The 12571-nt window shown below is 36.5% G+C and overlaps 1 protein-coding gene across 2 annotated transcripts in view; it reads right to left on the bottom strand.

Annotated features, from left to right (window-relative positions):
- LOC124873932 (carboxyl-terminal PDZ ligand of neuronal nitric oxide synthase protein-like) overlaps positions 1-12571 on the bottom strand; it is a 227368-nt gene that overhangs the window by 97449 nt on the left and 117348 nt on the right. For both annotated transcript variants that reach the window (XM_047374992.1, XM_047374993.1), the window contains exon 5: positions 4191-4299. In XM_047374992.1, the coding sequence (XP_047230948.1) occupies positions 4191-4299 (109 nt within the window). The remainder of the gene's footprint in view (positions 1-4190; positions 4300-12571) is intronic.

Here is a 12571-nt window from a genome sequence, read left to right as displayed (position 1 = left end):
GAGAGAGTGAGGAAAGACATGCAGCAAAGGTCAACAGGCCGGGACTCGAACCCGTGACGGGCTGCGTAGAGGACTAAGGCCTCTGTACATGGGTTTACCCCTGCACCACTGTCGCGCCCACAGGTTTGTTATGCAGTAATTCAGTGAATACCAGCGTTTATCATATAGCAGCTTCTTAATATTTGTATTATTTTATATTAGTATTATTTTCCCCACAATGTTCGATGATACACATTTTTCAAAAAAGTTCTGCTTTGCGCATTGCATGACTATTTGGGAAAATACTGTTTTATGGTTTCAACTTCAGGGTGTGTACAACATTTCCATTAAACATTTAAAACATTTTTTCTAGAATATTCTAGATTTATTTAAGTTTTTATGAAATTATGGTTATTTTCAGCACAAAGTGTTGCTGTAACTTATTCAGCATAGAGCTGGGTGATATACCGGCGCATAACCAAAACTGTTTTTTATTTTTGTTATGATATGAATTTTCCATACAATGTATTTTTTTCAGCCTTTCTTTGCTAGACCGCAATGGAGAAAGAAAGTACAGCAAAAGTTTTGCAGATGTATCAGTTAAAGGTGTGAAGAAGAAATTCTGCCTAAAAGAGGGGCGGCTTCTTTTGTGTGGAAGTATTTTGGCTTTAAAAGCTCAGATACCAGTCAAACGATGGTCATATGCAAACTCTGTCAAAGTAAAGTTGTCGCCGCTGGAGGTAACACCAGCAATCTGCAACACCATCTCAGCCTCAAACATGTCTTAGAATACGAAGACGTTTTAAAATAAAAAGCAGTATCCTCTACATCCAAACCTGGAAAAACCTCAGGAGAACAATGAAGCCAAACATCCCTTGCAGATGCTTTCGGCCGAGGTACTCCCTGCAGAAAAACCAGCCAGCTGTGGGTGGAAATAACAAATGCCATCACTTTTCACGTGGCTACAGACATGGTTCTGTTAAACACTGTGAAAAAAGAAGGCTTTAGAGCTATGATTAAAATGTTGGATAGCTGCTACATAATACCAAGTCGAAAATATTTTGGCCAAATATTGTTAATTTGATAACGAAGACTGGCTTTAAAAAGCTATTGCCTTCAGACGAGCTACTTCACAAACGACTACACAGGGGAATTACTTGCTGGAGGCTTTTGGGAAGCACTGGATTCCTGGGGGCTGGAAGAGGACAAACTTGTGGCCATCCCCACAGACAGTGGGGCCAACATCAAGAAGGCAGTCCGCATCAATAATTGGACAAGACTGTAGTGCTTTTGACACAGGCTTCACACAGCTATAGCTATGTAATGTAACAGTTAATGTTTGAATATTACACTTTTATAAACAATTGAATAAAACACATAGATTAAGGACTGTATAACGAATACATATTATCAGTCATCATTCCCATTAAGGCAAGACATGATGTGAAAAGTGATTTTTATTTAGCACACTCTGAGGTAATTATTTCTGGTGTTTATAAATGAGAACATGTTTTAACTATCTCCCAATTATTAAATTACAATTAATATTTGCGTTACCAACCCAGATGTTATGGTATGGGTTGTATTGCAGAGGACAATGTGTGATATATACTTCCTCTTTTACCCTTATGTATTTCCGGTATCCCTCATTGAGTGTCATCCACTTATAATGATATAATGTGCAATATACTTGTTTATTTTTTTCTTTTATGACAAGAGAAAATATGATTAAGTAATAGAATTGCTTGTTGATTTTACAGAAGCTGGTATGAAAGATGACAGGATACATTGTGCAATTGGGGCCTGCAAAAAAGTTGTTTCCGCCTTTTCTAACTTATGGAAAAAAAGAAGAGACCTGGCCATTGCACAGGATGAACTTGGCCTGCCAAACTACATGTTGACAACTGAGACACCCACCAGGTGGGGATCACGTCAAAAATTATTGAATGAGTACTGAAGCAGAGAACAGCCATTAGTCAGGTTCTCAAATCAAAGAAAAGAAATCAAGGCACCTGGTGCTAACCTGGCAGGATGTGGATGTGCTGGAGTCTATTAATAAGGTGCTAAGCCCACTCCAGGATTTCACAGATGCTCTGTGAGAACACCACGTAAGCTTCTCCTACGTTAACCCTGTACTCCACCTGTTCAATACAAGCATTCTTGCTGAGGAAGAGAGTGATACCCAGCTGACCAAGGATTTGAAGAGAAACATTCTAGCCTACTTGAATGACAAGTACTCAGATCCTATCTTGGATGACCTCCTTGACATTGCATCCCTTCTTGACCCACGGTTTAGGACAACATACATCAAGAATGAAAAAGTGAAGGACATCATCTCTAGAGCAGTTGAAGAAAAAAAGGCATTGACGATGGAGCCACCACCAGCATGTCAACTGGTTCAACAGCAGACCTTGTTCCTCCCCACGAGGAAAAAATAAAAAAAACTTTGACCAGCTTATTCAAAAAGCAGAGCACAAGCTCAAGCAGTGTTAGACTGTCAGATGAGGAGAGCTTAAAACTGGAGCTGAGAGCCTAACTGCAAACTACAGAGGTGGAGAGTGATGCAGATCCTTTGAAGTGGTGGATATGTCACCAAGTGAATTTCCCCCAGGCTGCCAAGCTAGCTAAGCAATACTTGTTTATCCCTGTGACTAGTTCTCAGAGAGCTGTCAGCACTGGAGGGAACATTGTCAAGTGCCACAGGGCATCTCTCAAACCAGATGCTGTGGACCGTCTTGTTTTCCTTGCACATAATTTGTAAGTGTGCAAAATGTGTAAATACTGTTTTGAAAATACTGCAGCCAACTTGCACTTTAATTTTTTCAGTACTTGACGTTCCACACTCATTGTTTGTTTGTTATTTATTGTTGAAATATTTTTATTCTATACTGTATGTTGGCACTTACCATTTGTGATTATTGTTGTAATCAGTAGATAGTAAGACATTTGGTTATAAAAATTTTTTACATAACACCAAAAGCCAAAAAAAAAAAAATTTTAAATGTGAATATTGGAAATTGCACTTTTTCTTTTATTTCTTTTTTAAATATTATAATTTATAGAAGGAAAAATGTTTACTGTGAAACTGTTCACCTAATGCAAGCAAAGTTGTATTAGTTTTGGTCCACTTTTAAAATACTTGAATACTAGAACTTGCACATTCATTGTTATTCCTGTGATTTTTTCTTTTTTTTTGTTTCACTAAGGTACAACGTATGTTCTGTCTAAGACCTAATCAGTGCAATAGAAGAAGCACCTCAGAAGATTTTTGGTTTACATATTTTTAGGCCTTCTCATTTCTTTTTAAGATAAGTTTTAAATATCACTGCAGTTAGGTTTTTTTGGAAAAAAAGTTCAATAAAAGGTTCTTTACTTACACTACAACAGTCATGCCATGTGATTCCTTCATTAGTGAACCTGCCTTGAAAACTGCATCACTTCTAGAAAGCCTGTAATCATTTTATTATGGGTGTGATAGTGTACTAGCCACTTTACTGCCATTAGGCCTGTAAGTAAAAGTACAGGTAATTTAATGCACCAGTTTTCCTCTCAGTCAGTAAAAAATGTGGTGAACACACACAGGTATACATGAAAAGAAAAATATAGTCAAATACCGTGATCATTTTTGAAAATACCATGATAGAGAATTTTTGTTGTACTGCCCAGCTCTAATTCAGCAGTGTGGTACTTCACAGATTTTTAGAATCTGGACAATCTTATAACAGCAGAATCTGGCCTGGCTTATCCAAGACTGAATCCAGATCATTTTAAATACGAGTCTTTGAGCAGTCACACCTTCAGTTCACAAATAAAATGCAAAATAAGAATTTCAATGATCTGCTTGCCATCTCAACCAAAACCAGTTGAAGAACCCTGGGTCCATATTAAAATCCAGAACTGTAAGGTTCTAGCAGCTAAAAAAAGACAGAGAAATTGCCATTTCTTTTGGTTTCGAGTGAGTGTGTTTATCTGTAAAAACAAGGTGATTGATGAGTAGAGAAAATCAAAGAAGGCAATCATCTAAATATAAATAAACAGCCCTTACCTTTTTTGAAAGGATTTTTATGTTTTACACAATGGAATAAGAAATAAAGCCTGAAGACCTTTTGAAGAACAAAAATTCACTGACAGAATCACTTAATGACTTTTTAATAATGATGGTTAACACAAAAAACCCTCGTCTTTGTAACTCATGGAAGCGCTTGCCTCACCTTCTTCTTGGACTTGAAAACATTACAGCGGAAAACATTGCTTTGTCCATCTCTGGCAATGTAGCTGAAGATCTTCAAATCTTGTGAATCATGGGAAACGTAGAATATCCTAAAAGAAAAAAAGTGGTTTAGAATAGATTAAAAAAAATGTATCTTTTGACAAGGAAATTGGATTATTTTATCAAGATTGTAATACTTTTAATAATTTAAAACCTGCTTTCAGCAGTGAATAAAAATGTTAAAAAGTTGTGATTTAATTTGGGGGAATGTCTATTCGAATAGAACAGAAAGAATACAGCTATTGCTTTCAGAAAGTTTAGTAAAACACAAAGTAAAGTTTAAACATAACTGAGGTTTGGGCGAAAAAAAGAAAAAAGTTCTGCTGGCGGGGAAAGATCATAGAAACCAGTTGTGAAGAGATAAACAACGTCCTGCACAGCATGTAAACACAAGAAGAGAGAAGTCAGAGAGAAAAGGGAAGTGCAAAAACAACAATAAATAATAACCTGCAGGAGGGAGAAGTATGTATGTGTTGGGATCCACACAGACTCTAATTCACAATGACAACTATAAAGCAGATGAAAGAGAGGAGAAAATACAGAAAAATGCAATAATAATCAAAGAGACTGTGAATATAGAGCTGTCGTATGTTTTTGTTTTAACTTCAAAATATACAAAAGAAAAAAAAAATTGCTTTGTGCAGGTTCAGCCATTACTTCATAGACTGAGAAGTTTTTGTATTCAATTCAAGTCTTCTTTTTTAAAAGTTACAAGCACTATGAAACTAATTCACAAAGTCTAGTCTGTTCTACAAGAAAGGGTAAATATTTAATTTTGTTTCTGTGCACAATGTAATGTGATGGTCTTGTAAAAAGCATAACCTTTCACTCCATGAAAAACCCATATAAACAGATATGCCCATAGGGACCCTCATAAAATAATGCATCCTCAAACCCATTAGCCTCATCTTTCATTATCCCAGATAAAGGCCAAACTTCAACAAAAAACCACAACAAAACTAGAATCTTTTCAACCGCTAAGCCTAAAACCAAAGCTGAACTCTTAATCAGTTTGCATATACATATTTACATTTAATTATTGCCCAACACTTCAGTACAATAACTTATAAAAAGAGACAAATGTGCAATGAAAAATATGAAGGGATGCATAATCTAATATATGCTTAGCTTTACTAGGTACTCTAATGCTTCTTGATTCTTTACACAGAATATATTAATTTCGTGCTTTTCAGTTAAATCCAATATATATTGCTCTATAAAAACCTGTTTTCATTAAGTTATCAACCACAACCTCATTTATTTGAATCTTTGCATGAATATCATCTTCCAAAAACTAAAATATTTTAGTTATCTTCAAATTAAATTATTTTTTTTCTCTTAAATAGAAAAAATAGTCTTCTCAACCAATACATTCAGCAAATTCTCTTCAGAGCAGAAAACATTAGTATCATCAGCAAAAAGTGCCAGTTTCAATATTTGTGGACATGTTGCATATTTCACTAATATATATAAAATTATCTTTTTAGATTCTAACACTGTTCCCCGAGGGATGCCAAAATCAATTCCCGTAACCAGCAGCAATCAATGGACTTCAGAAACGGTTGCCTTGAAAGTAAATAACTTTCAATCCAATTTAAAATGACCCCCAATGGCATGTTGGTCTTAGATGATCCCCCAGCAGATTCATAGTCAAAACTGAAAGCATCAATTAACATCAAGGTTTACCATGGACTATACCAAGGATTTGGAAAGTTATGGATTTCAAAAGTTAATAAAGTTTTCAATCATATGATTCCTACAGTTTAAAGCACTTTGTAGAAATTCACATGAAGATTTTGATGTTTCATAGTTGCTCAATTAAGCCCCACTTAAAAAAATTTATATGAATCCTTAAGAGATGTTGCTATGTCTTTAAATGATTACATATTTTAATTGTGAACTAAAAACAATGATTAAACTACAAAGCCCTTGTTTATATTGCCATTGCAGGCTGTGACTTGATTCTGATTAGGGTTTCTCATTGTGCTGGTTATTACAATGAGCCTAAACATCAACTTACTGTAGAGAGTGCGAAACGCATGAGGCAGAACAGCTTTGTAATTGGGTAATTAGAGCCATAATAAAAGCCCTGGTATAGGATGCTTTGAGCAATATATCACGCTGAGACATTGAAAAACCAGACAAGAGTAAAAAAATTAAAGGGGGTTTATGCAAATAAAAACATACGGGCTAAGCCAAATCCAGTGTTTGGCCATGTGCATGTCAGTTTTTATGTACAAGTTTGTGTACTTGTAATCAGGAGTCTCATCTGCTTACCCGGTGACCTTTCAGTAGTATTTGTTTGGGTCTATTTTCTGGAAGCCAGACAGGCTGTGGCAGCATCATATGAACATTGTTCTTCATCAACACAGCTTAGCAGATGGTCAAATGCCAGACACGGCTCACTGCTGTGACTCATTCAATCACACAAACAAACACAAACAGAACTAAAGAACTGGCACCTGATTTCTCTTCCGAGTGATGCCGTCTAAAGGATGTTCCAGGAGGTCAATGTATACACTTAAAGACATCTATTAATCTTGTGGCCATCCAGTGTATTTGACCAGTAAGATGTCAGCATAATGGTGTGATGTCATTGCTGGGGGCTTCTAGATTCACCCTAAACCTTTCTTCAACAATTATTTTCAATTATTTGCCAAGATGTACAACTGGCTATTTTTTCTGTCAAATACAGATATAGACTGAAAGCCGTAAATCCCAAACAATACTGTGTCTGAGTGTGCAATATCTCAGAAACATAAACTACGTGGGCCATTTTTGTCAGATAGAGGTTTTTTTTCTTTCTTTAATTTGCTGATTAACCATCCTGTCGCAATTAGAAATATGTGGCTGCAGTGTAACAAGATCTGAATGATCAATTAGTGCGAAAAATGTGGTAATAGTTAAATGGGCCAATGAAAGTTAGCGACTCACCAAGGATTTCCAGACATGTTTTTCAGCACACATAGTTAGTGAGGGAGTATAGAAATAAAGCAAAAATTAAAAAGGTTAAAAAGTCCTACAGGTCCTTCTCAAAATATTAACATATTGTGATAAAGTTCATTATTTTCCATAATGTAACGATGAAAATTTAACATTTATATATTTTAGATTCATTGCACACTAACTGAAATATTTCAGGGGTTTTATTGTCTTAATACGGATGATTTTGGCATACAGCTCATGAAAACCCAAAATTCCTATCTCACAAAATTAGCATATCATTAAAAGGGTCTCTAAACGAGCTATGAACCTAATCATCTGAATCAACGAGTTAACTCTAAACACCTGTAAAAGATTCCTGAGGCCTTTAAAACTCCCAGCCTGGTTCATCACTCAAAACCCCAATCATGGGTAAGACTGCCGACCTGACTGCTGTCCAGAAGGCCACTATTGACATCCTCAAGCAAGAGGGTAAGACACAGAAAGAAATTTCTGAATGAATAGGCTGTTCCCAGAGTGCTGTATCAAGGCACCTCAGTGGGAAGTCTGAGGGAAGGAAAAAAAAAGTGTGGCAGAAAACGCTGCACAATGAGAAGAGGTGACCGGACCCTGAGGAAGATTGTGGAGAAGGGCCGATTCCAGACCTTGGGGGACCTGCGGAAGCAGTGGACTGAGTCTGGAGTAGAAACATCCAGAGCCACTTTGCACAGGCGTGTGCAGGAAATGGGCTACAGGTGCTGCATTCCCCAGGTCAAGCCACTTTTGAACCAGAAACAGCGGCAGAAGCGCCTGACCTGGGCTACAGAGAAGCAGCACTGGACTGTTGCTCAGTGGTCCAAAGTACTTTTTTCGGATGAAAGCAAATTCTGCATGTCATTCGGAAATCAAGGTGCCAGAGTCTGGAGGAAGACTGGGGAGAAGGAAATGCCAAAATGCCAGAAGTCCAGTGTCAAGTACCCACAGTCAGTGATGGTCTGGGGTGCCGTGTCAGCTGCTGGTGTTGGTCCACTGTGTTTTATCAAGGGCAGGGTCAATGCAGCTAGCTATCAGGAGATTTTGGAGCACTTCATGCTTCCATCTGCTGAAAAGCTTTATGGAGATGAAGATTTCATTTTTCAGCACGACCTGGCACCTGCTCACAGTGCCAAAACCACTGGTAAATGGTTTACTGACCATGGTATCACTGTGCTCAATTGGCCTGCCAACTCTCCTGACCTGAACCCCATAGAGAATCTGTGGGATATTGTGAAGAGAACGTTGAGAGACTCAAGACCCAACACTCTGGATGAGCTAAAGGCCGCTATCGAAGCATCCTGGGCCTCCATAAGACCTCAGCATTGCCACAGGCTGATTGCCTCCATGTCACGCCGCATTGAAGCAGTCATTTCTGCAAAAGGATTCCCGACCAAGTATTGAGTGCATAACTGTACATGATTATTTGAAGGTTGACGTTTTTTGTATTAAAAACACTTTTCTTTTATTGGTCGGATGAAATATGCTAATTTTGTGAGATAGGAATTTTGGGTTTTCATGAGCTGTATGCCAAAATCATCCGTATTAAGACAATAAAAGACCTGAAATATTTCAGTTAGTGTGCAATGAATCTAAAATATATGAATGTTAAATTTTCATCATGACATTATGGAAAATAATGAACTTTATCACAATATGCTAATATTTTGAGAAGGACCTGTATTTATCAGTTGTTTCTAAGACTTTGACCACACTTTGGAGTTTTTTTAAAGTGCGGATTATCCCCTTTGTTTGAAAGAAAAATGCATTTATATCTTAAGACTGTCAGGAATCCTAAAACACACTGAAAAGTGCAATCAATGCTTAATCATGGCCAGTAGGTGGCAATGAGGTGAGTGAGTCTCCTTCATATCATCATCAGCTTTCCATTAAAAAAGATTTGTCCACAAGGGCATAACACTCCTACATATTAGGGATGCACAATATTTGAAAATTATGCAGTGACAATATTATTCTCAAAAGCTGCAATGATGAAATCAATTGAGATAAATGTTGTGTGACTCCATCCAACAGGCTGAAGATCTTATAGACATGCTAAGTGTGATCTTGTGAAACTACATTGGCAAACAATTATTGCATTCCTAACAGTTCTTGGTAAATTTTATGTTGGCCAAAGCACTAAATGTAACTTTTGTAGTAGTGGGGAATATATAAGGTTTATCCAGTGTTCGTAAGTAGACTGCCTCTGTTTTTGTGTGAGATCACACTATGGATTCTAGAGTATCAGATAAGCAAAGGAAGGAGTCATGATATTTTATATCAGTTTGTTACCTTTGTGAACCATACAAGCTCAAGACAAATATACAGTAGTGTGACAGATGTATATAGACCCAGATAGATGTGTTGGGCCCAGTAGTAGAGATGTGCAAAATTCATTAAAATAAATGATATCACAGCAGCATAATCTTAAACTATACATTTACAAAAAACAATCACACCTTTAGATGTAGAAAATTCTTGACTGGGAAAAAAAAAATCTTATTAAGACATTGGTTAGTATAGCTAACAATACCTTCAGAATGAATGCAGCTGTAGTACTTTTTATTTACAGTTTACATTAATCAAAATTTGTAGTAACTGCAAATTAGGAATTAATATATTCCTGTTACCCTGGGGTATAACTATGAAATGATGCGGGTGACCGTTTTATTAAGCCACTGGCCACAAGAGAACCACAACTGTGTGCCACCACACACATTGAGCAGGGAGGTAGAAAAACACTCCAAACCTCACTGTTAGAGAAGCAAACAGCAGCATCTTGGGCATCACCAGCTCTCCATAACAACCATTCCACACTGTATAGAGGCCAAGCATCATTCTGTATTATGCAAAGATAAACAAAGATTTGCCTCTCTATGTGCTCCAACCATGAGAAATGTTTTAAAAGGAGACTAAGATATTATCTCGATTTAAAAATTGTTTTTATTAACATTCTCAAAATTTTCTTAACTTTTTACCCATACTAAATAAATTATGTCAACTTAAAAGATGGATATTTCAGTTTAAGATTATGTTACTGGAATAAAAGATGACTATTTATCCATTTACATTTTCTACACAAGTTTACCAATGGTTTTCAACAAATTTGTCAACATCTGTGTATTGCAAACTCATCATCTACTTTATAAACTCATACTTCATGTGCTTCCTACACACAATTTACTCAGTGAGTGAAATTGACTCCAATGATTAGAGAGGATACTAACACAATCACTATAATTAAATTGTTTCAACCAAACGCTGGAATACTGAACATTACCGTAAAACTATATTTTACCCTTTCATCTCCTTATGGACCTTCACTTTAACTCTGCACCCTCAGTCATTGGGAAATACATGGATTTATCTGAAGCTGGGGACATGCTCTTGTGATCCCCCCAAAGTCTTGGTTACTGTGAAAAACTCTCACAAAGATATAAAACACTGTTACTGGCTGCCAGACAACTGAAGCTCTAAAAGTGAGCTTAACTGGCTGGCTTAGCTGCCAAATCCCTCAGCGGAACACAGATGACGCTGGAGATACATCTTTATCCACTGTCTCTCGGAGGAACAGCTGCCAAGCATCCAGGTGAAGACGCATCAAACAGATAGCAGTTTTGAATAACAGAGGCAGTCCTGGCACAAGTACTGGTTAACAGCGTAAATAAATCAAACTACAAATACTGCCAGCAGCAAACTTTTTCATCCTGAACATGAAGGGGTTGTCGTTTTTTTTTTTACTTTCAATCCACAGAGTCTCCACAAAAGAGAATGTCACAATCTGCTGACTAAACAACAAGACAATGTAATGGTGGGTCTACAAAAACAGTAACAGAGTGGCTGATTGAAGAAATTTGCCCACAGTTATCTACAATTTCACTATGTAACCTTAAAACGTTTACTGTGAATTAAATTATATGGGGTCAATGTTAACACAACTTTTCTGCCTAATTCAATTCTCAAAAGGGAATGAAAGGAATGGTACATGCTATCAAATAAGAATCAATATTTAATTTTAGATAATCCAGATAGTATGAGACCTTTCCATGCCGAAGCCTAAAAATATCGGATTTCAATCTTTGGCTCTTGGAAAGATTAAATGTGAATGATTTGCCAGTCCTGCCACAGGAACTGAAACAGTCTCTAACTCACTTTTTTAGCAACATTTACAGTCAAACAGGAAAAGAACATCTTTGAATTGCAGATGCACAGGTCAAGATTTTTTATCTTGACCTTATCAAAGACTTTAGCAGCTGTTTACAACTCTAACTGGATCTTTTTGACACACTAATTTAACACTACATAAGTCCTAAAAGGCCTGCTTTTTAACTGGTCTTTAAAAGTCGAACATTTTTCCAGCAGGACTGAACTCTGTAGAATGAAAATATTTCTTATCAGCAGTAGATATTGTAAGGGAATATTTAGATTATGAATTCATGCGCAATATAAATATTTCAATAATATTAGGTAGTAAAATATTATAAATTTTGTTCATTGAGGAGTGTGTAAATTGCAAATTTGAAGCATGACTGTCAGAAAAATATCATTTGTTTGTATACTGTCTACAAATATTACACATTAGTATTCATTTTAAATTTGGCTTTGCAGAGCAGAACAGTTGGCAAGTTCCTTCTCCACCAGTTGGTGTAATGGTAACTTGTTTCTAAGTAGTTGATTTGAGTTTCTAACGTTAAGACGAAGGACTGTGATAATGTTTTAAAGATTACTAACATGAAGATGATAAAGGATAGAGAGAACATCGGCATTTTGACATTTGCTCAGTGCTAATTAATGTTAGATGATATTCTAATCAATCTACTTTTGTAGAAGGGATGGAGAGCTTAAATCTATCAGTTTTAACTTGAAATTTGAATTTTTTTTATATCTAAACTGCGTGGACATATTGAAGCAGAAACATGGCTAAAGATTTGACTATGAATTTCCCAATGTAAAGTTCACACTCCTGTTTCCTATCTTGCTATGTTTTCTTCTCTGTTGAAAAACATATTATGTGGCTCTAAATGTGAGCAATGAAGGGGATTTGGGGGAACACCAAGTCCTGTCAACCTTTAAAAGTATCTGTGTCGCTTCTGATGCCCCCAGTTGTTAATAGTGTGTATTTGGTGTGGAATTCACAGTGTTATGCTGCATCAGAACATGGTACATTACTTTTGCTGTGACTTCATTGTCTCATTTTATTTGTTTCTTCATAAGGATTAAGTAATATTATTGGGTCATTGCTTCAATATTTGAGTTGCAGCAGATGTGCACAGGTGCAGTATACATGGTGGGTGAGAGCATGAAACTTTAACGCAATAACAATTTTTAACATGTCTAAAGATATATGTGGTAGTCTGGCTTTTCTGG

Source organism: Girardinichthys multiradiatus, chromosome 9 (assembly GCF_021462225.1).
Source record: "Girardinichthys multiradiatus isolate DD_20200921_A chromosome 9, DD_fGirMul_XY1, whole genome shotgun sequence".
NCBI classification, from domain to species: Eukaryota; Metazoa; Chordata; class Actinopteri; order Cyprinodontiformes; family Goodeidae; genus Girardinichthys; species Girardinichthys multiradiatus.
This window is presented reverse-complemented; position numbering and strand designations above follow the sequence as displayed.